Source organism: Anabrus simplex, chromosome 1, assembly GCF_040414725.1.
Source record: "Anabrus simplex isolate iqAnaSimp1 chromosome 1, ASM4041472v1, whole genome shotgun sequence".
Taxonomy (NCBI): Eukaryota; Metazoa; Arthropoda; class Insecta; order Orthoptera; family Tettigoniidae; genus Anabrus; species Anabrus simplex.
In genome coordinates this window covers 191906203-191932160 of record NC_090265.1, presented here as the reverse complement: position 1 = coordinate 191932160, position 25958 = coordinate 191906203, and the positions used below count along the sequence as shown (strand labels likewise).

Sequence of the window (25958 nt, the reverse complement as noted above, 5' to 3'; positions counted from 1 at the left end):
CACTGAGTCTCCCATCAAATTTTTACTATTGGCCGGCAAGCGGTCACGTGATTTAAATCTCCACCTGCTCGAACTTAGGCTAGCGAACGTACACTCAGCCGCTGTAATTTTCCATGAGGTCATGGAATTTCCGTCCTACCAAAAATATCCCAAGGTCTTACTCATGTGGTGAGTTTTCTTTGTATGATTCTCCCCCTTCCTCTTTCTGACCAAGACTTATTTGTGGACTCTGTATTTCCTTGTACGCCAACTAATGATATCCCCTGCTGTGAAGTAGCTAAAAGTTGTCGTGTTGAGCTAATCCGTCAGGCTCCAGTCTGTCGTCCTTCCTTCGCTCTGATTTCAACATTACATAAACGAAATATTTTCAAATACACTCCTCTGTATTTCAATAAATGTCTCATATTATTTTACCGATCAAATCATGATTGATTATGGGCCTAAGTCACTCCGGTTCATCTTCCTCTTGCCCAGGTAAAAAAAAATCTAGTGAGCATCATGAGATTTTTTTTTTTTTTATGATGTGTCCATATCATCACTATCATGATTTGACATCGGATCCTCTGTTCTGCGACGGCTATTGATTTCGTCTCTCAACATCTGGTTCCTGAACCTTAATTCCTCGTTCTGTCTTTCGATTTCATGGATTGCATTGACAAATTCCTGCACGTCTCTGTCTATCTCTCCACACTCTGGACATGGCCTTGCTTCAATTGGTGTATGGATTACTTGGACTTCTTCTTCCCTTCCGTCATCTTCTTCATCCTCTTCTTCGACATCATCTTCTTCCGGCTCGTCATCTGCTTCCTCTCGTTCATCCTCTGCTTCTAGTCACATCTCTTTGTTTCCTTGTCCCGAATCGAACGTCGGTGCATTCGGGTTCAAATCGCTGCCCCCTTTCCTTGCTCTTTGGAATTGCAAGCTCTCCGCTCCTGTCGCTTCCTCATCACGGCCTCGATCATGGATCGCCTCCTTCCATTTTCTCTTGTTCAGCTCTTCTATATACCGCCTAGACTCTTGGTATCTGTCATCCTTCTCCTGACGAGATTCTCCCTGGTAATATCTCGGGTTCCCTTGATTCCTAGCTGGATACGGCCTATAATTACTTCTCTGGAATCCACGGTATCCCCTGTTGGCTCGAAAATTCCCTTGGTTGGTTTGCCGGTTGCCTTCCGCAAAATTCCTTGGTCTCGTCCATTGTCGCGGCTTCCACTCCGTATTATATGCTCGACGAGGTTCCGGATCAGTACTAGTTCCCTGGTTCTTCGTACTAGTGGTCTTCGGCTCGATTATCCGTTCGATATTATTCACCTGTTGGTCCCTGCTCCTAATTTGTCTTGGGTTCGAATGATGCGTTGTGAGGTCTAATTGACGTAATAAAGCCTCCGCATCGACAGCTGTCTGGACATTTGACGCTATCATCATTCGTTGGACCTCGAATGGCAATTGTTTTCCAATGGCGCTAATCAATTCTGTTTCGCTCATTGGATTATCAAGCTCTCGTAGCTTGTGAAATTGTGCCACAAAGTAATCAGAGAATTTCGTTGGTGAAGATGTTGCATATCGTCTGGAGTATACTTCCAGCCTTAACTCCTGCTGTTCCTGAATACTCCAGAACTTTTGGAGAAAAGCCCGCCGAAATCCTTCAAAATCTTCAAAAGTATACAAGAAAGCCCTGAACCATACAGCTGGTGCTCCGTCTAGGAATTTCTCGACCGTTCGCAGTTGTCGCTCTACTGGTATTTTATTCTCACTTATATAACCGGCGATTTCCCGGATGAAACCTTTCGGGGTGACATGCCCACGGGCATCGAACTTTGGTGGCTTGTCATCAGACATCTTAATGACGTGTACCACCGATGTCGGGATAGCACTTGATGACGTAGACGACCCATCTCTGTTTTCAAACTTGAAACCGTGTGTATCAGCATGGGATAGGCCTCCTTTCTTATGAATCCCCTGGTTATCATGGGGTTCGTATTCGCGATATTGGAGGTTAAAATCTTGGCTAGACGCTGATGGTTCCAACCTAGCCTTCAACATCTCCAAGTCTTTTCGGATGTCATCCATTCCGTCGGGATTACAACTGGCTATTTCTTTTGTGCCGGAATTTTGCCCATTATACGCCTTGCGTTGTTCTAATAGGCGAACTTCCGTGTCGGCAAATGATTGGCCCTGTTCGATTAGATCTTCCGTCCGCTGGAATAACGCTAAGTTTGCGTCTTCGCACTTAGTTATTCTCTGGCTACGGTCTTCTAAATTTATAGTTAGTTCTTCGACTTTGTTTTTCAGTCCTGCTACGATGACAAGTGTACGTGCGGCTTCCCCACGTAACTCGTTCATGCCCTTGTCATGCTTGTCCAAGGTGCCAGCTATCTGCGCGCATTTTTCTTCTACTTGTCCCCGGACGATGTCATTCTCCTTCCTACACTCATCCCGAATTTCCTCTATGTGTGATTCTATGTCTTTTTTATCAGTTAATCGCAGAGCGGCGAGTTCCTTGACACTAGCGTTCAATTTTTCCTTAATTTCTGCGCGTTCCATTTGAGCCTCATCTCTAACGCGGTCAACCTTTTCATTAACGATGGTAATGTACGCATCCATGTGCACTTTTAATTCATCTTTCGCGAAGTGACATGCTTCCTGGACTTGAGTTAATTTGTCCCTAAGTTCCTGTCCCATCGCTACGCTCGCGGCCTGAACTGCATCTATTTGTGCCTTGAGTTCTGATTTATTTATTTCACACGCAGCCTGTACTCGGTCGATCTTATTCTCTAGTGAAACACTCGCAGCTTGTACTTGGTCGATTTTGTCAACAAGTTCATGTTTAGCTGAAACATTATCGGCCTGCATTTGATCAACTTTATTTTCTAATGAAACACTATTAGCCTGTACTTGATCGAACCTACGTTCCATGTTCAGAGTTAAGTTCCGCATTAAATCCTCTAACGTGAGAGCTTTCATCTCTCCCTGTCCTTCTACCACTATGTCCTGGGATCGCTCCCCACCGTCGTCAGACATTATAACTTTTCTTGAGAAAGCAAAAGGGCCGATCGGCCTCTCGCCTTGCTGCACACGAAGGAATACGCTATTGGGTCTAGGCCCTATCCTATGACATTATACCCCTACACTAACTTTCATTTAACAAAAAAAAATTTGACTTTAAAACTTGTTTACATTTGCCGGTCATTCAACTTGAATGCTGGCTTGCGCCTAAGATTTCACAATAAACCGCTCCAATATAACAACAACAACAACATTAAAAAAAAAAACAACGATGAAGTTGGAAATCTCCTGCCCTGAAATACGTTAATTTTAATTTATACCATCTCAACCTCTTTTTAACTAACAACTTGAACTGGTGCTCAGTAATATTTTTACCATTTCAAGCCTTCCTAAACAACTGTTTATAATATTCATCTCATGTCCAATGACATTTAAATGGAGTCCTGAATAACAAAAAAAAAAATATTAAATTCCATATGGGAAAAAGAGAAACATCAAATTTTCGAGCTTATTGAATTTTGAATCATTGCCAGACTTGAAGAGATTAGCAATGGATTATATTAATACACTAGTCAAATCTAGCTCCGTTCGAAACTAACCTTACTCTAGCATGATATTACGTTACAAGTGAACACACACTTGACCGTGATGCGGTCATCAATTAATAAAAATCAAAAATTTAAAAATATAAAATTTTGAAAAAAAAGTATAAAATTATAAAAATTTTACAATTGATTAGCAATAAAATTGGCCTCTCTGCCGTTCTTAAAGCAACACTTTGCCGTTCTTAAAGCCCCACTTTGGGCCAGCCATTTTGCACCCGTCCACCTCCCGAGTCCCAGACTAGCATTTATCTCAGGGGTGTCGGTTCATTATTTAAATCATCAAATATAAATATAACGGCATAATAGAACACGGGGATGAACGGAGCAACTTAAAATTAAAAGGGGGGAAGGCTCGATTGTAATTTGAATTTAAGGACTCCATGATAGGACTAGGAAGTGACTGTTACTTTAAAAAGGGCATCATCTAACTACAATAAAAAGATTATGAGAGTGGTTTCCTTTGAAAATAATTTGCCAGAAGGAGCGGTTTATTACGCCATTTGACGTATAAAACTTTGATACACGTGGCAACAATATTTGAATTTACACACATGTTACATATATAAATCACTTGCCATACCGCAAGTGGTATCAATATCTTGCTGCGTTGCTTCTGAAATAAAATGACATTTTGGAGGTATAATTTACGGATCGATTCCATTTGAATCGAACCGTTACTCAAGGATATAGCTTCCTTCTATCGGGAGCCCGAGCATAACCCATGTTACGGTCGGCTTCCCGATTTAACTAAGATGATGTACTCCGGCTATATACATTTTTCCGAGACCGGTACTCGGACTGGGTAATGTTTCTCGTGAATTGAGAAAACTGGATTCCACGGACAGTTCCTATCCTACGATATCCAGCTGATGCCATACCAATGAATCAGCATTTACATTTTATTTACGTGTGATCTGAATTGTTTCCAGTTAGCCTCAGTAGACTACTGCCACAGATGAGATAACGAGAAGCGGTGGGAAATACCGTGGCCATGGCCCCCCTCGCATCGCGAGCGAAGTAAACAAACACGCAAGTATGACTGTAACATCGTCCCGTACGGAAACCGTACAATAAAGAGGTACCAAATGACTCTAATATTATCATTCTCATTATTCAAACATACGAATAGAGGGATGTCGTCACCAAACAATTTAATCCACGATTTTATCATCCTCGAAATTATTATTATTATTATTTTAAAAAAAATAATATGTTCGCCTGTAACTCGGTAGTCCACTCTTATTATGTTTAACGCATAACCCCTTTTACAAATTCAATTTATTCTGGCACTAAACACTCCAGATATGATTTACTTGGAAATATATATTTATCGCATCTCACAAATTTAACAACTTCACTTTGAAAATATGACCATATTAATTTCAACAAAACACTCTTGGTATGGCGAAGCTGGATTTTCCTTCCATGTCATTAAATGGCTCGTTAAAATGACAAAACATAAAAGCACATATCGGGTCTTATTTAACTAGCATAATCAAAATCAAATGTAAAGAAATTATCGACTACAAAGAAAATATGAATGCATGCATGACTTAACGTACTACACTATATATACAAATTTACATCTCCAACAAATTGAATACATAAAAGACCCGATTATTTACATTATTATGATTTACTACTGTCCGTGCTACAAATTTAGGATGGGGTCGTTAAGCGACCCATCTTGTTACAGAAGGTAACCAAGTATAATCAAATTATTCCCATTTTTCCCATCACGATAATATTTCCCAAATATATTTTACAGTTTAGTACTCATCTTAGTTATCGGTATTCCATTGCAGCTTTGCAGACGAGAGGCTTCATCCAGCCCCTCTCTGCGTTTTACTCCTCCATCCTTGATGGCGTAGTTTCACAAAAGATTTCCTGGCACATTATTATTTTATACTCATATCTTGATTACCACAAACCTTCACCATTTACTACGTTAACACTGTATGCTTTAATTTGGATACAACAAAATTTCTATCCTAGACCCAAGAATTTAATATATTTACACTATTTAATCTTCGTCCACCTACCGCACAATGGACCTGGACACGTACGACGTGGTGTCAACTATTACGCCCGCCGCGATACGCCCGATTTATACGGCATTCTTGACGTATTCATTACATCGGTTCGGTATAGCTAAGTACAGGCTACTACTTCCTTAAAGTACTGTTCGTCACACAGTCTATTATGTACGTACTCACGGTGATATATTTTATACTACTCTCTTGCAGGGTAATTACTTTACGTCACTGATTATTCATAAATAAAAAACACTATCCTACGTTAACTATTTCCAGATTTACCATGTTGCTTGAGCGCGATCACACTTTACAAACACTGGCGGATGCTCGCGCCATTAAATGACTGTACGTCCGTAGAATTCTAAGTTACCGGCGACCAACAGTTCAGCTCCCGATATTCAATTCACGTGTGCTGGCGACCGTCAATTCAGCTCCAACGATTCAAGACAAGTGGCTCGCGACCGTCAATTCAGCTCCAACGATTCAAGACAAGTGTGCTGGCGACCGTCAATTCAGCTCCGTATATATGGATGAAGCCTTTTTCCCGCGGATTCGTTGACGTCATACCCCTTAGGGAGGGGGTGGATTTTTAATATCGGTACTTGCACTCCGAATTGGAAGTTAAAATTTACATCAAATTAATCCACTCCGCTAGCATATCTGCTGGATAAAATATGAACTCCAGGTGATCACAGATTTAGGAGATATGGATGGATTTCGCTCCTCACATTTCGCGCCTTTGTAAGCGTCCCTGACAACGTGGTCTCCTTTCAGCCAATGATATTCAAGCTGTCCGGTTTCCAAGAAATCCAGCCTTCAATTTATTTAATTTGCCAATAAGTATTGATTATTTTTCCATGCATGACATCTACTAAATTCATTACATCCATCCGCGTACTCATATTAATTTATTACTGAATACTTTTGTAGTTACGAAAATATCTCATCCATCATTCCTTAAGATGGTATCACTGAGTCTCCCATCAAATTTTTACTATTGGCCGGCAAGCGGTCACGTGATTTAAATCTCCACCTGCTCGAACTTAGGCTAGCGAACGTACACTCAGCCGCTGTAATTTTCCATGAGGTCATGGAATTTCCGTCCTACCAAAAATATCCCAAGGTCTTACTCATGTGGTGAGTTTTCTTTGTATGATTCTCCCCCTTCCTCTTTCTGACCAAGACTTATTTGTGGACTCTGTATTTCCTTGTACGCCAACTAATGATATCCCCTGCTGTGAAGTAGCTAAAAGTTGTCGTGTTGAGCTAATCCGTCAGGCTCCAGTCTGTCGTCCTTCCTTCGCTCTGATTTCAACATTACATAAACGAAATATTTTCAAATACACTCCTCTGTATTTCAATAAATGTCTCATATTATTTTACCGATCAAATCATGATTGATTATGGGCCTAAGTCACTCCGGTTCAATACTAAGCATCTACAAAATAGACACTGTTTTGTAAGAAAGGTAGCCCAAAAGGAAATCTTCAACATACAGTCAATCCCTACAGATTGTCAGCTGGCAGACAAACTGAAAAAATGCCCACCCACAAATCAAAACAGACATTTTTTTTCTTCGAAGAATGGACTGCATTGTGAAAAATCATTCAGTGAGAGAGAAAGTTGTGATAAACACTGGAATATTACAGAACTTCTATTTATTTACTGAAAGATGTGGTTATGCTGTAGAAATACTCCTTGGTTTTTACAGGTACAATATAAGAGACATGGAATGGTCTCATAAAAGTCAGTATATGCTTTAGCACAGTAACATGCACTTTCAGTGTTTCTAGTGCAATGCAATGCTGAATTGAGTCATTTAACCCATATCTATAAACAATTATAAGGAGATAAAGTATTTCTCTTTGTTTTATGTAATAAAACTAAATAAGGTATGAAGTAAAACTTTAAAAAGTGGTATATCAAATCCTACAAATTGTTGAAACTGGTTATTACCAGAACTATCAGTTTCCAGAGCAAGAACAAATGAGTTTCGTAGTATATAGCACAAAATTTGCTACAGGTCTTTTCATATAACATCTGTAACAATTGGGTACAGAATTGTTGTTTCATAAGTAAGAAACTGCATATTTGATCCGTATTGACACAGTATTCAGTATCCACCTTTCAATACAAAATTACATGGAATAACTAAAAACTAAATGAAATGGCATAATTTTTAGTTATTGCATTTAATTTTGTATTGACAGGTGGATAATTCCTCCCCTGTTCTCCTGAATTGTTGTTTATTGGTTTTTAACCATTAACCACTTAACTACACTGCAGGAGCCTTGATATCTAGTGCTGGCCATAATCCATAAGTACCTGCAGACTACTAATTGGGTGGCAGTATCTCCACCCATTATGATAAAAAGTATAGCCAACATCGATCATTTAAAATAATCTGTAAAGAATTTTATGACAACCTTACAAACATGAAACTATTACAGTGCAAGAAAAATAGAAACTATGACAAGCTGATGCTAGATGCTAATAAGGAGAAGTTAAAGCAAAGTGAAATTTTTGAATTAATCATTTGAATGTGATGCGGTTCAGTCCTTTCACCAGTGACACTTGCCTTTCTACCATTAGTCACAATGAAAATGGTCCTAGATGTTGATCCCCCTGTGGGTGGGGATGGTAGAATAACACCCACAGTATCCCCTGCCTGTCGTAAGAGGTGACTAAAAGGGGCCCCAGGAGCTCTGAATTTTGGAGCGTGGGTTGGCGACCACGGGGCCCTTAGCTGAGTCATGGCAGTGCTTCCACTTACTTGTGACAGGCTCCTCCCTTTCATCTATCCTATTCGACCTCTCTTGGTCAACTCTTGTTCTTTTCAGACCCCGACGCTATTAGATTTGCGAGGACTAGGGAGTCTTTCATTTTCACGCCCTTCATGGCCTTTGTCTTCCTTAGGCCGATACCTTCATTTTTCAAAGTGTCGGATCCCTTCTACTTTTTCCCTCTGATTAGTGTTATATAGAGGATAGTTGCCTAGTTGTACTTCCTCTTAAAACAATGATTTTGTGTTTTGTGATGTTCTGAGTATGTGCAGAAAGCTGCATTCTATATAAAGCTGGTATGAATTTAAAACACAACAATCAATAATAATATAATTTCGTGCGACTATTTCTAGCCGAGTGCAGCCCTTTTTAGGCAGACCCTCCGATGAGGGTGTGCGGCATCTGCCATGTGTAGGTAACTGCGTGTTATTGTGGTGGAGGATAGTGTTATGTGTGGTGTGTGAGTTGCAGGGATGTTGGGGACGGCACAAACTCCCAGCCCCCGGACCATTGGAATTAACCAATGAGGGTTAAAATCCCTGAACCGGCCGGGAATCGAACCCGGGACCTCTGATCTGAAGGCCAGTACGCTGGGCATTCAACCAACGAGTCGGACACAATAATCAATGACAAGCCTTAATTGTCATTTGATTAGGAAAAACACAACTTTCTTTCCTTGTTATTTAATTTATAACTGTTACGTTCTTCAGTCTGCCAAAACTAATTTTGAGTAATAAATCTGCAAACTACCTGAAAATGAAAACATATGGTAACAGTATTATACTTGAGAAAGAAACAACTTTAAAAGAGAATGACACATTTTGTTCTTGAAAGAACATCATCAGATTCTATCAAATCACACTCATATATAATAATACTAGCTGATGTACCCGTGCTTCGCTACGGGATTCTCAGAAAGACTGACTTTGTGGTTTTCCTAACTGAAATCAACATAGGTCATTACAAAATTGTAAGTATCAATGTAGCGATTAAAAGCAATGCTATCATATAAAATACTCGATCAAATGGAAAGTCGCACGTTTTATCACTTTTAACGAACAGTGCTTCGGTTAGATTGCAGTGCCAATCTAATAGTCCAAAGTTCCAGAGCTGGAATGACCAGGCAGGAGATTGCCATGAACACTCATCTGCCATTATTCCGCTAAATATGCACACTGTTCATTCCAATCAGTGCCTCAGAGTAGAGATAGAATAGCCCGAATTCTATGATGATCCAGTGTGTTACGTACCAGTAGTATCAGAAAATGTATAAACCAGGGGAATGGCATGCTAAAGAAGAAAGTTATCTAACTCCCCAGCTACTTCCCATCAATATTCAGGCAGGCTGTTACACTCTGTACGACTGGGCGAGTTGACCGTGTGGTTAGCGGTGCGCAGCTGTGAGCTTGCATCCGAGAGATAGTGGATTCGAACCGCATTGTCGGCAGCGCTGAAGATGGTTTACCATGGTTTCCCACTTTCACACCAATCAAATGCTGGGCCTGTACCTTAATTAAGGCCTAAGACACTCCTAGCCCTTTCCTATCCCATCGTCGCCATAAAACCTATCTATGTCGGTGCGACGTAAATCAAATAACAAATACTCTGTACGCAGCAGTAATCCTATCTACCGGAGATGAGGGGCAACAGAAGACACAAAGCACATCACGACAAACAATGGTCAATGTAATGTTATTTTTGATCAATGTTATGAGCTTTCTATATTGTAGGCCTACACATTTAGTTTTCTTTCGACTCTGTGATTTGTAGTATATTTTATACCGTAAACTGTAGTTTCTTATTCTCCGACTTTACATACAGATTTTCATTAAATACTGTTTACCCATGTTCTCGTTACTCAGCGCTGATATGGACTTAGTAACAAAAATCCAAATTCATGAATATCTTTGTGATCATAGCCAGTACGGTAACAATGTATAAGACATGAATAATAGGAAATTTAATACTATATAACCTTAGTTATGTAGCATTCATCGGTTACACCTCTAATAAGAAATATTTGAGAATTACATTTTAGGCCTTCCCTAAACTACCATTTTACTCAGCACGAATAAAATAATTTACATCCTAGACTACAGCGACTTATTTCTTGACTTTGCATACCGATTTTCATCAAGATAGGACTACTAATAACAATATTAGTAGGCCATTTTAGGCCTTCCCCTAAACTACCATTTTTCTCAGCGTGAATACAATGATTGATAGCCTAGATTGTAGCAATTTATTCCCCCAACTTCACATACCAATTTTCTTTAAAATACGACCACTAATAACATAAATAGTTGAGAATTCAATTTTAGACCTTCCCCTAAACTACCATTTCACTCAGCGTGAGTAAAATGATTTATAGCCTAGATTGTAGCGGCTCATCCCCCGACTTCACACACCAATTTTCATTAGACCACTAATAACATAAATAGTTGAGAATTCAATTTTAGGCCTTCACCTAAACTATCATTTTACTCAGCGTGAGTAAAATGATTTATAGCCTAGATTGTAGAGGCTCATCCCCCGACTTCACATGCCGATTTTCATTAAATTCTCTTCAACCGTTTTCTCGTGATGCGTGTACATACATACATACATACAGACAGACAGACAGAAATTACGGAAAAGTAAAAAGTGCATTTTCTTGTTACTATGGACATGACTGATACAGAAATACCATTATTTTCAAATTCTGAGCAATGTACAGACAAAACTCTTATTTTATATATATAGATAAAAAGTATAATACTGTCATCATACGGTTTCTTCTTCAAGTAGTTTATAGATTTATTACTCAAAATGAGTTTTGACAGACTGAAAAACGTAACAGTTATAAATTAACTAAGTCAAAACTGAAAAGAGATGGTTTCAGATATTACCCCCCCCCCCCAAAAAAAATCATTTGCAAGTCCAAATGAAATGAACTATCACAGGAAAAATGAAATACTATTTCACCTTCCACCCATCATTTAGCAAAATTTTATTACCGTATTCGTGTATTAGACCCCTTGGCTTTTCGAGACGAAGAAAATGAAAAAAATAAATCTTGCATACAAGACCCCCCCCCCCAACGTAATTCGTCAGAGAACGATTCCGCTTTGAAGTCGATACAAGCCTTATGCAGCTCTGAAGACATCACACAAATTTGTGAATAGCTTCGTCCGTACGACCCACGCAATGAAAACATGCGTCGAAGTCATGTGGTACACCTGTGTTTCATGGTTAAGAAATGTCCGCCTCCGTAGCGTAGGCCTACTGCAGCTCTGATGATGTCGCACAATAGGTGAATAGTTTCGTGCCCAGCCCACGCATTGCAAGCACGCATCAGTCATGTATATATGTATGTTTTGTAGTTAAGAATGTCTGCCAGCATAATCATAATGGTTAGCACAATTAGCTGCCATTCTCGGGAGCCTGAGTTTGATTCTCGGTACCATATTGCCAGAGATTTATGAATGGCGGAATGGTTGGTTTGCAGTAAAAAGTGGTACAGGCAACTCCCTTCCACGGGGGGCCTGTCTAAAAAAAGAGCTGTACCACCTCGGGATGAGGAAATGAGTTTACTTTAGTTAAGAAATATTCATGGTTGTTGCTAGGCCTATTAATATAGGCACAGGCGAGATCATTAATTAACAAAGTGATCATTTAATATCTTGTAACTCGGGCCAATATAGGGTTTTTGGGAGAGAAGTAGATTTAAAATGTGATAAAAAATCCAATCACAATTGTTTTACTCACCAGTGTACCTAACAAATAATAATAATATTGATTTTTTTATGTCCCCACTTACTTTCAACGATTTTCGGAGATGCCAAATAAAACATACTAGGGTATGCGTTAAATAAAAAGTGGGAGATAATGAACGTACCAAATTAAACATTATGATAATAAACACATTACTGCCACACCTGCAGATATCCATAAATGTGGCAAACTTTCCTGTTATTTATTTTTATTCTTTCCATAGTGGACCTTTTGGCACTATCCGGGCAATAGCATGCCTAACCTAAACAATGCAGACACTCTTATCTCATTTACAACTGTTTGGGCAATCCTGATGTGATAAATATAGAGAACAAGCATGAAATATACTTAAAAATAAGGGTCTGGCTTTCAACAGCCGCAGTTATCAAAAGAATACTTCCAGTCACTATGTATTACATTCGGAAATACAACTCGTACCATACGCTAGTTATCAGTTGGTGGTTTGGCACGCTTTCAACAACACAGCTTTATTCAGGAGTGGCTTCTGCTATACATACATAAGCTGGGAATATCACAGACCATCTCCAGAAACCATTTGGGAATAGCTATACACAGTTTGGACTCTGTAATCAGAAACAAAACTATTTTTAAAAGTTTCAAACAGATGGGACCTCGAATGCTCTCGGTCTTGATTGTAGTGCATGGCTTAAGAGATGGCAGTGAAGAAGACGTCACTTGGAATGACGACATGCTGGCAGCAGGGAAGTTAGCAGCGCAAGGCAATTAAAATGAAAGCAGTGATCAGGTTTACTGTGTGGTAGGCCTACTGCTCAACTGACAGAGAAAAATGACTGGCCATTGAGTTATGTATCAATATTGCATAATATGATACCCTTATCCCTTTTCTCTACGGGGTCGAGTATGAAGTGAGACGAATCTTCGTAGCAAGTTTTTAGGACCATATGCCCTTCCTGACGTCAATCTCATCAGAGGAATTAATGAGATGAAATGAATGACGTGATATGAGTAACTAAAATGGATTATATTTACTTTATATGTAGGCCTAAAAGTCGTGTTCACCATTTATTGACTTTTTACATTTAGAAATACTGCCTTCCAATGAAAATAGCCAGTATAACTCAAATACATTTATAGGTTTGTTAAAGAACAGTACACAATTTATAGCTCTTTATAGCCTAGAAGTCATGTGTTCACTGCACAAAATTTGAGGTTATTGCATACTGGACCCCCCTTTACTTTTTTTGGCTGTAAAAGTGGGGGTGGGGGAAAGGGGTCTAATACGCGAGTAAATACGGTATGTATGTTCCAACACAGTTCTTTGTGTTAATGCAATTGATATAGCATAGCAGAGATGAGCTAAGTATGATTATGGCTCTGAAAGAAGAGTGATTACCAATAAAATCTGCAGCAAAACAGCATAAGAAGGTTAAAAGAACGATAAAGGAAGAAAAGCCACCAATTGTCACTACATAAGAAAACTTCTAGCGCAGTATCTTTGCACTGAGGACATTACAATGTCTGTTTTAAGTACTTAGAAAATAATAAAGCAGCAACAAGTAAAAAACCCTGGATTTTTAAAAACCCAGATTTATACTTTCATTCCCACACACATCCGTATTTACATACAATACACAACACATCACTCTACTAACCATCACAGAAACATGCAATAGTGAATCAATCCCTCCGCACAAGTATAGTGTCGGGAAAGGCCATAAAACTGGGCTGAATCCTCATGAAGTGCCATCCCCCCTGTTAATTGGAAGGAAACCCAGGAAGGAGTGTTTGAGTTGTCGTAATATATTATATAAACTTAAATGCCATATTTGAAATTACTTTTGTATTTAATTAATTGGCCTAAAACTTCTGAATTTTTCTTCTACTTCGCTTTACCCCTCCAGATATTTCAATTGGTCTCATACACAGGGGACAAAATGAAACATTGTAGACTAGCGAATACACACGTTGCAAGAGGAGGACAGTCGATGAAAATTTTTTCTACCACCAATTACAGCTCTAATCCTTGTGCACACTAGAGGCTAAAACAACAAAAGAAGCAATTCTTAAGTGAAATAATTGTCTCAAAATTAAGTATTTCACTTCATCCTGTGTTTCTCTACTACTATTCAGTTGAGTTGCTGGTTATTCCTTGTGCTATATCATGATGAGTGAATGATGCAATAAGCTTCTGTACAGCGTGATTAATTCGTATATAGCAGTAGATCGGTTCTCCCTTGGAGATGTTCTTCTGGGCCTTGCCGGCTTTCTTGGCGGCCTTTCCGCTAGTCTTAGGAGGCATGGTTGTCTCGTGTAGCTACTGAGAATCCAAACGAATGGCTGGGGGCACCTTTTTTTTTTTTTTTTTTTTTTTTCATGGCTTCCGAATTAAGTGTTAAACAGCGTATTTTTGTGCGCTGTAGATTTTTACATGGAATTTGCAATTCAATTTTGAAGATTCATGTGGATGAATTGCAGAGAGTGAACCGGAATATCATCACACGCAACAATGCTTGTCTACAGGCTGAGGGAGAGCATTTTCAACACTTATTGTAATGGGGTAAATTTTATTGTCTTTCTATCTCTTTATCAATCAGATTATCCATTCATCAAAGTTGATGGATTTTCTACGGGTTTAAGGGAACCATGTGATGATGGCCATGCTCTTGTTTACTGACACGCAACATGCTGGAAGGACGGCAACCCTTGTGGGACTCGCCCTGTACTACTACTACCTCCTTCAGTAGGCATAGCTATAATAGCTACAACAGGTTGCATCCTTCTTGGGTGGGAATCAAACGCAGACCCTCTGAACTGAAGGCCACTGACGACCATTCAGCCAAGGAGCCAGAAACTGCATGGATACTATAGCTGAGTTAATTTAATTTTGTTAGGTGACACAGAGTGTGCCACCAGAGATCTTCAACATGCCAACAATGACAAGGAGTGCCAAGATTTTTGACTGCCTCAAAAATAGGCTATCGGTACCTCAGTAATGATCAAACAAGCAAACTAAGGTTCAGATGCTTCCATTCACAGTTTCTTGATTACTAACCCAAAACACTTTAAACATTCATGCTCAGACATGCCAGGCACCCATACAGCATAAGCTGTCTTGCTAATTTAAACTTAACATTTCTTGCAATTAATTCCAAATCTTGATTATAGTTAAATACAATATTCAATTAGTACATGCCTATCATCCAGCCGCTGTTTGCACTTGCGACCCCACAAGTGTGGGAAAAGCAGTAGAAAAAGAAGAAGAAGTGACTACATGCCTATAAATACACTAAAATCATTGGACAGATAATAACTAAGGATTAACATACAGTATATCCACATGGGGTATGTGAGAAAGACGTATTGAATGTTAGAAGCATTGTCCCTACAATTTCCAAAATCAAATCCTTAGAATAAAATCCAGCTAAAAAGGCATCCCACATAATGCAAGATTAGAAATACTAAAACACACAGCCGTTTAAGACATTTGAGTGCAGATATTCCTCATAAACCAAATATCTTGAGAATCCTTTATATTATGACGTAAGGAACCAATACATATGAACAACAAATCTTAAATAATGCATGGGTAAGAAGATGAAGAAGAAAAAAAAAAAACTTTGGGAACCCTATGGCCAAAATTTTTATTATTAAACCTATTGACTTACAGTTAAAAAAGCAATAATCTTTTTCAAATCAAACTCAAAATTAGCTTTTTTTTTTTTGCTATTTGCTTTACGTCGCACCGACACAGATAGGTCTTATGGCGACGATGGGACAGGGAAGGGCTAGGAGTGGAAAGGAAGCGGCTGTGGCCTTAATTAAGGTACAGCCCCAGCATTTGTCTGGTGTGAAAATGGGAAACCACGGGGGAAAAAAAAATAGCTCTAAAGCAGCTACAAATACGTTAAAACCAGCCATAAGCATAAAAATACTTTGATAACCATGTATCAATAAATGCACTATTAAACCGGATTAGGAAGTAAAAGTTTTGCATCCACGTCATGTTTACAAAAGGTTTCATCCCAATAATGAATTTAGATAACATTCTATACATAATTTGTAACTAAGAAGAGTTTATGTGAAATGATACTAAAAAAAAAAAAAAAAAAAAAGGGAATGGTCCTGTTGTGTCCATAATAATAATTGTGGAGTTGGTATAAATCATTGTTTTAAAGGGCAAAAGAAGAAACAGAGAGATTATCAGTCCCTCAGAAGTACATAGTATGAGAATATGTTAAGGAACCTTTCCGAGATATAACAATGAAAGACTCTATAGACTTATAAACCCATCAGAGTCACAACAGAACAAAAACTGATGAAAGGAGGTTAGATAGGAAAGATCAAGGAAAAAAATATAACTCAACTAAAAGGAAGTAACGCTAGTCTCAGTTGGATCCTACAGTCACCACTCCACGTACCACGCTGCAAGGCGCTGGATGAGTGATATTAGACTGTCATGGAAAATTCACTTTCCATTAACTTGGAGAGAATGTCTAATTTAACGACAAGAATTCCTATTTAATTTGTTTTCCTGCTACAAATACTCTAGTAATATTACGGTCATCACCAGTGTAGATGAATTTCTGAACATATTCTTCTATCTTGTAGTTCAGTGGTAAGCCACCTGGTGCGTTGGGTGTATTACTTGGATTCATGTTAACCACCAAAGCATCAAAATCTTTTCCTATCATGAAGTTCCCAATTTTCTCATCAAGAGCCAAGGCTGAAACAGGCAAGTGGTTAGCTGTACTTAGAAGATATATAAAATTAAAGTGTATATGATAAGACTAAGTTATATCTGTTAATACCAGATATCAAAAGAAAAATCAGCAAATTTAATAAAAAATGTGCAGGGGCTAGAAGATGCTTTCAGCTTACATTCCATTATATATGGATTTAAAAATATTTTGCTCTGATAAAAAAGAAAACTTTTCAAAAATATATTTCATTACAATTATGTTTTTTTAATACAGAATAATTTACCTAAGATGTTCATCTTAAATATCTTCCACACTGCTAAAAATAGCAGAATTCTGTTTCTGAAGAGTTAAATACAGCAGAGGGCCCCAAAATACAGTAGAGAGAGATTTTCTGTAAAATTATTAGTCACGGAGACAGGGACACCAACTTGACAACTTTGTTTTCGTATATATTAACTTCTACCATATAATTAATGTCTTGTTCATTTGCATTCAGTGCGATTACAATGTTTATGAAATGAGACATGTACTTTAGCAGGAAACAAGAGTCTTGAAACTAGCACAATTATTTTCACATGAGCCCTAGCTGTGAACTGGATCTTTTCCCTGAATTTTAATACATTATTACACAACAGTGAAACATAGTACATACCTGAATTTTGTATCGTATGAAGGTGTCAGCCATCCAAAGTGAAGATGTTAATCAGAAAGTACATATCTAATGTAATTGAATTATACTAGTCTTATACAAGACATAAAAAATGTATGGAAAACACTTTTACATTCAAGTTATACCAATACGTCTGCTCAAACAATAAAAATGAATCATTTACTGTGGCTACTTAATCCACAAATAAACACAATTACATTAGAAATACAAAATTTACCTATTTAGGAATAGTTTGTTTTGGTATAGTAGCCCTGAAAACATTGGGCAATGCACAGTCCAACTTTGTACTCCTTGCACCACCATCTAATTTCTTTTCGTGATAAAGGTGAATCAGCCTGCGTTTCTTCACCTAAATGAAAAAATAAGTCCGAATTCCTGGAGAGGTGAAGTATTTCTATAGTCTGTATTCGAAGTAAAATAATGCACTAAAAACTTGCATTCGAAAGTGACATAACAAATAAAAATCTCACTTGATATGTGATTTGGTTCATAAGCAGAGTCTTCATCACTGTCATCCACAGTATTTCTGAACCCGCTTCTCGCGATAAAATATCCAAGACATCACTATCATTGAGCTGGCAGGAGGACATGTTTGTGCAGTAACACAGCTGACAGAGGGACAGATTTGGCACGTTCAGCACCTGGCACATCGAGTGCTTTAGTAAAGTGGAGAAACTATCCTTTTTATCGCTTCAGTTTGAATTTACCAATAACTGCTGCATTCTAGTGGACACTAGATAAATTACTACCCCCAAGCATGGGACGGAAACCATATGGGATATGTGCAGCTGTCTATAAACACACGTTGTCCACAACCAGGAGAGCAGTTCGCCCGTATCCTGTACGGGCATAGTGCTGCAAGTGTTAAAAATAGGAAAAAACAAATCAAACACACCCGCAGTTAACTGCAGAGATTTTTCATCCAAGAAGTAAATCATAGCGACAAGGAGAAATGTGTATGAGCCAGTCTGTTGAGTTCCAGTGTTCACTGGAGCACTCTCATGGTAGTTTTTTTTTTTTTTTTTTAGAGTGATGGGAGTAGCAGCAGCAGCAGCTAGCATCAAGAGCTTGCTTCTGCCTGGCTGATGGGCTAGCAAGTTCTGCTATGTAATTTCACGATCAAACAGTCACTACGTCTGATACAACAACTGACACTGGGAATTAGTATACAGCCATTAAGTTTTTTGCGTACCTTCTCATCTATTGGAGAAGGAGACTGTACATGAAGTAAAGGAAAAAACAAAATAGATAACAAGCAATATGGTGTAGAAGATAATAATTTATAATTGTAAGGTGAAAAGCCAAGAGTTCGGTGGTAAGTCACTGAAAAACACTCCTCCTCAATTGTGTTCCGTAAGACCGAGAGACTGGATCATAGATGGGCAGGTGTTGGCATTTAATGAGTTGGTTTGTGGGCTCTGAGATTTGTATTGTAGTTTACATGGGCTCTGTATTTTGGTCCCTGTGTCACCAGCTGAGCCAGTACAACTTGCTCAGCCAAGGAATGATCCAGTACAAGCTCTAGACTACACATCTCTAGTAACAAGATATGAATAATAACATGTCAAACAATTGCCACTGGTAACACATCCCTACGAGGTTTATAAAGACAGAAGAGGAGAACTGATTTATAGAAGGTCATGAGCAACTATCAAAAAATATTGATGCTGTCATCCTCCATAATGAAGTTTGTATTTCTAAATAATAAAGGGACTTGGAATATATCCAAATGATTTAAAGTGTTCTTAACTCATGATTTGCCACTGCACTTTAAAAACTCATGTTTAAATTGTTCTGCATTACTGTATATCACAAGAATGATACAATTGAAAGGTTCCACCTTGGTCAATACAATGCAGGTCTTAAAAAAAATCTTTCAGAGTTAATACAATAAAAGGTACTTTGGTTTTATTCAGCTTTAGAGACAAATTACAATGATAAAACCGATTCATATGACATCAACATTGAAAGGAGCTTTTATAAAAAGTCAATTTGAAGTTCCTGTCATACTGGTTTTGAACAGTTCCATTTTAAAACATTAACAAAGCAACATAGAAGAAAAAGTGAAAAAGCACTCATTCATAAAGTTTTTCACTTATATGTTGTCTTGACGAGTGTAAGTCAGAGAGTTGCTCATAGCATAGAAACGCTTGAAGAAGTTATTTGATGGACAAACACAGAGATAATGGTTAAAATACGATGTCAACATGGAATAAAAGACTGATTCGTAAAATAAATTAAAAATCTACAATTAAAGAGAAAAAAAAAAGAATTAGAGAATTACGTAGAATATAAATCATGAAATGGGGAAAGAGCAAATTGTAAAAGGAAACAAATGTGATTTACTCCATGTGGCATGCTGAAACTGAAAGTAAAGATGTAAACAACTGTACTGTGCATTGCAACAGGAACTAACAAACTGCTAAGTAGGTCATCTGTTAGCTACAGAAGGGGGAAGGAGGGGAGATAGGGGAATCGTTGGAGAGGAATCTTATTGGAAGATTTGTGAATTGAAACTGAAAAATAAACCCTCCACTACCCTTCTTAGAGAACCCAAAAGCAAAAACGCACATTCACTTGTAATAACAACATTCTTCAGATTACCAACCTATTCAAAAAACAAAATTTTAATATAGTTTTTGGAACTCTTAATACTACTTTAAACATTTTCCATAATATACACACTGTTAACAATAGCAACATGTATTTCAATTCAGGTACCGGTACCATATTTACAAGCTCAAGTGTCAACTGTAATTCCAGCTATACTGACCAAATGGGTAGAAACTTCCAAATCCATAATCAGAAACATGTTAATGCCAAGAAAAACAATAGATTTTTGGCCTTAAGTAAACACATATCAGATTTTAATCTACCAATTTACATCCATTGACAATGATTTATTGATTCTACATAGAGCAAATAAAGGTCATTTACTTAACATTCTACATAGAGCAAATAAAGGTCATTTACTTAACATTTATGAAAATGAATAACCCCTTTCAATTTGAATGAAATTTCTGAGCAGAACAACATTCTTTTTGAGTCGAAACATGTACCTTTTATTGTATTAGCTCTTAAAATTTCTTTAAGACCTACACTGTATTGACTAAGGTGGCTTTCAACTGTATAATTCTCATGATATGCCATGTCACAACCATCGGTTGTGTTCTATTGGACCAACAACGGTATGGACTAGCTAATTAAAGAATGTAGGTTTTTGTGACTCACTATTATTTCTGCATTAAAGCCACTTATGACACAACTGTCATAATGAGAAAAGACGAATATGTACAAAAAACTAACAAATTCATCAGCAGCAACAGAATACAGGAGATCAAATGCGGCCCAATGAATAAATTTCAAAGCAACATAAAACAAGCATTCAAAAAGCAGATTTAATCATCACTAAAGAAGAAAAAGAAATATTTATCATCAATGAACCCCAAAATCCCAACACTAAGAACACTCCCCAAAATACACAAAGACACATGTCCCATCAGACCAATAGTAAATTTCAAAAACGCACCAAGTTACAATGTATACAAATTTCTCAACAAAATGTTAAAAGGAAAGATAAAAAATAAAAATTATAGGTTGATTAAAAACACATTAGAACTAACGAAAGAATTAAATAAACTGAAAATAACAGAAAGCACGAGAATGTTATCTTTGACATAACTAACATATACACTAACATACCAATAGAGGAATCGGTTAAAATGATAGGAAAACATCTAAAAGAAAGCAATTCAACACAATAGAAGAAATATTCAATCTTTTAAAAACGACCTTAAACCAAGACATGTTCATGTTAAAACATTTTCATGTAGAAAATAGAAGACCGGCTATTAAAAAAAAAATGGTAAAACATAATCCTTACCTGAAAACTATTAATGTATGGTTCTTAATTTTGTGAATAAAAGTATGTAGAAAATAGCTAACATATTCAAAACGGAAGGTTTAGCTAGGGTTCACCATTATCAGGAATAATAGCGAACATATTCTTAAATAGCATGGAGAACAAACTCTTAACCGACCAATTGCACCAAAGAACTAAGGCATTCGAGAAGAACATGGGTGACATAATATGCGTGTTTGATAATGACATCACAAATGCAGAGCATTTACTAGACACACTAAACTCTTTACACAATGCAATCACGTTCACAACGGAACTAGACACAAATGGATCAACTTTCTGGCCATCGTGATCATTAGAAGTAAAGATAAACTATCTTGCAAGATATACAGAATACCAACTCAAACATCACACACAACAGATGATGATTCTAATCACCCAACCTCACACAAGTTAGCAGGACTGAGTGCATTGATACACAGAGCAATTACTATACCAATGAGCAAAACCGATTTTAATAATGAAATACAAATAATACAACAAATAGCGGTAGAAAACAACTATCTTCCCAACACAGTAGACCGGCTATTGAAGAAACAATGGAGAAACATAAACGTTACCCGAAAACTATTAATGTATGGTTCTTAATTTTGTGAATAAAAATATGTAGAAAATAGCTAGCATGTTCAAGAAGCAAAGGTTTTAAAATAGTACTCAGAACAAACAACACATTACAGAAGCTAACTGGTAAATGTAATCTGAATAAAAAAGACCATGTTTTATAAGGGGCTGCCTGGCCGAGGCGGTAAAGGCATGCTCGGTTCTCCTGGAAGGACGTGGGTTCGAATCCCCGCCAGGAAGTCGTAAAATTTAAGAAAAGAGATTTCCACTTCCGGAGGTGCATATGGCCCTGAGGTTCACTCAGCCTACACCAAAAATGAGTACCAGGTTAATTCCTGGTGGCAAAGGTGGCCAGGCGTAGAGCTAACCACTCTACCCCATCACGTGCCGAGGTTAACAATGGTGGAAGCCTTTACCTTCCACTCCTCCAAGGGCCTTCATGGCCTGTTCGGAGGTGACTTTGCTTTGCTTTACATTTTTTTATCAGGAATTTATGAACTCGAATGCCAAGAATGAAATTGTAATGCCATGCACACTGGCCGGACAAAATGTAATATGCACACCAGGCACAAAGAACACAAAAATGCAATTACCGGTAGATACAACAGATATTAAACATTGGGTGAACACATATAACTCACACAACTTCACAGATATCTACATAGAACTAAACATTTTACACATCCATAACACTGACCTGCGAATTCAAACTTTCCGATCATTGCATGAAGTTTACATAGTGATCTTTTATATCTCGGGCATGCTGATTCTGGAAGTGAAGTCAGTTTTCCCCGAACACATCAGGTTTTTGTACAAATTCGAAATGAAAATTTGATAAATATGCAGCACGTGCACATGCAAGATTACTATTATCACATGTAAAGAATGCTTCTCTCTTATTATTTTCACCCATCTGAACATTGTTTTAACAGATCTGTAGAAAAACACAGCCAAATGGACCAAAATTTACCACCCATTAAGCCTCATAACATACTGAGAATGGTAAGTCTACGGTTTCAATTTTATAATGTCCTACCTTAGTATAAGAAACGTCTTCGCCTTGCTTTTCATGTGTGAGGAGTAGTTGGACCTTCTCTCTTTAGTATCCAGCAGTAATCTGCCAGCATGTTTTTGTTCCATTTCCCTTGATATCTGCATTCCATTTCCTGTAGATCCTGATGGAATCTTTCTCCTTGGTCTTCGCTCAGCATTCCTAGGTTCACAGGGAAATAGTCCAGATGTGAATGTAACATGTGCACTTTCAAGCTCATTTTGCAGCCTAAATCTTGGAAAGAAACAACCAATCTATCCACTATTTGTTTGTAGTCTGAATCCTTTGTGTTTCCAAGAAAGTTTTTGACCACATTCCGGAATGCTATCCATGCCGATCGTTCTGCAGTGCACATAATGTCTTCAAAATTAGCATCAGAAAGAAATTTTCTGATATCTGGACCTATGAAAATACCCTCCTTGATTTTGGAATTACTGATGCCTGGGAATCAATGACACAGGTACTGAAAGCATTCACCTTCATTGTTTAGGGCCTTAACAAATTGCTTCATAAGCCCTAGTTTGATATGAAGCGGAGGTAACAGTATTTTGCTCTTGTGAACAAGAGTTTCTTGTTGTATGTTTTTCAACCCTACAATCCATTGTCTATGTAGCCATTCTTTTTAAGACCAGTGATGTAACCTTTCTCGACTGTCCCATTCACACAGAAAGCAGGGGTGCTTTTTGTAACCTCCTTGTAAACCTAATAGAATACCTATCACTTTGAAATCACCACACACTTGCCACTTGTGTTCCTGGTACTTAAGCTTACACAACAGCATTTCGAGATTTCCACTTCTCGCATAATAACTGAATGAGGAACAGGAATGGATGCAAGTTTGTTTTCATTGTGAAGAAGGACGCACTTCAAACTACGCTTGGAGGCATCGATGAAAAGTCTCCAGTCAATAGGGTCATACTGTGGTGCTCCTAGTTTTAAGATAACCTCCAGAATGTTGTTGCAGTAAACCAAGTCTACACCCGAGTAACTCGGCAGATTCCTTTGTAAGATCTCGAATTAAGTCCATTTAATGCACTTTGCTCGAACAGTCTCGGTTCTTTTCTGACACATTCAGAGGAGAAATCACAGTCAGAGTTAGTGCCCGCCATTTCTGCGTCAGATTCAGAAGAGAGACAATCCTGTAAATGTTCTGGATGCTGTGGTACTGGTGTATCAGGGCCATGAGGAAGGGTAAAATTGCAGATCGAATATTGCTTGGATACACAATGTTACCTTTGTTGCTGCTGTTAAATCCTTTCACATTCACAGAAGTAGTAGTGAGTACTGTGGTCTGGGGGTTCTCACCACACCACTGGAATACCGAATGGCAACGCAGTTCGCTTACCGTTCAACCATTGCCGTAACTACTCTATACAGGTTCTACAAGCCTTATGTGGTGCCCACGGCTTGTCTTGGTCTCCAAGTTTCAAGCCAAAGCAGGCATAGTAGGCCTTTCTCACGAACTCTGTTATTTTGCACCACTGTCTCATCGGCACGAAACTTCCACATACACAGCAGAATGTATCTGGATTGTTCTTGCAGCCATGTTGTGGCATGTTGATAGATGTAAGTTCAATAAAAATATTAACACAGTACGTCACCCACATATAGAACGCTTGTGAAGACAAAATCTCTTTTCACTAGCAAGCCAAACACAACACAGACTGTCGCGGACAAAGCACAATGAGAGAATGACACCACTCAGCCAAAACCGCACATTGCTGGCTGTGTTGTACATAGTTGCCGGCTCTACACTCTAAGCGTGATAATACAGGACTCCGAGATGGCTGGAGGACGTCGAATTAATAAAATAAATTAATAAAAGAATATGGAAATCTAAATTAAAGCAACACTCTTCCTAACAACGTAAGAAGTGCATTAGTGCATGTGATGAAATAAACGTAATATAGGATTTTTGAGAAAATGTGATGTGATGGGGGAAAAATTAACATCAGATCCTGATTCAGGATGCAGAAGTCATCCGTAAAAGCAATACAGGATGGCGGCAATGAAACCATCGCAGGACAGTGTAATAAAACCAATCCATTGAATGTTAAAGAAGGTATTGAAATTTACATCACAGAAAAAAAACTAACCAAGTCAACCTCAATCACCATTTACATTTTAAAAATTCACCTCTATTCGCACTACTTAATTTCTGAACACATTCCACACTTTTTTGCATTAGTGCTTAATGAATCCCACTGGAGGTTACTCTGACTTAACCGTTTTGAATGTGGGGTATAATTTATGCAGCTTCTTGGCCTTTTCAGACATTTCAGTAGGTTATCATTTATCAACAAGATAATATCTTACAAGATACACTTCAATTCATACATTGCTCAATCAAATTATTAACATGAATTTAATCCCAAATAATAATAATACCGGGTGAGTTGGCTGTGCGGTTAGGGCCGCGCAGCTGTGAGCTTGCATTCGGGAGATAGTGGGTTTGAACCCCACTGTTGGCAGCCCTGAAGATGGTTTTCCGTGGTTTCCCATTTTCACACCAGGCACACCTGGTTTCCAAACAGTATTTATGACAATATAATGTGTACTGAAGGTGTATTGATGTCAAGGATATCATCCTTACCATTCTGATCGGGTAATAAAGCATATACAATCTTAAATGGTCATGCACCTACAAAATATAAAAAACAAGATGAATCTGGAGGAAGTAAAAAAACATTTTTGGGAACAACTTGAAGATACTGCGTGCAAGATACCACATCAGGTCAAATTCTTATAGGAGATTTCAATGCACAGACTGGCAGAGAATACAAACACAGAAAAATAGTAGGTGATTTTTCAGCACACAGACGCACCAACAGGAATGGGGAAAGACTTATAAACTTTTGTCGACAATTTGAACTGAAGCTAATGTCAACA

The 25958-nt window shown here is 38.1% G+C and overlaps 1 protein-coding gene across 1 annotated transcript in view; it reads right to left on the bottom strand.

The window, feature by feature from the left end:
- Nucleotides 1-16268: 16268 nt before the first annotated feature.
- The window catches only part of DhpD (guanine deaminase), a 157730-nt gene continuing 148040 nt past the window's right edge, over nt 16269-25958 (bottom strand). The window contains exon 10 of the mRNA XM_067158199.2: nt 16269-16888. Within this exon, the coding sequence (XP_067014300.2) occupies nt 16680-16888 (209 nt within the window). The 3' untranslated portion in view covers nt 16269-16679. The remainder of the gene's footprint in view (nt 16889-25958) is intronic.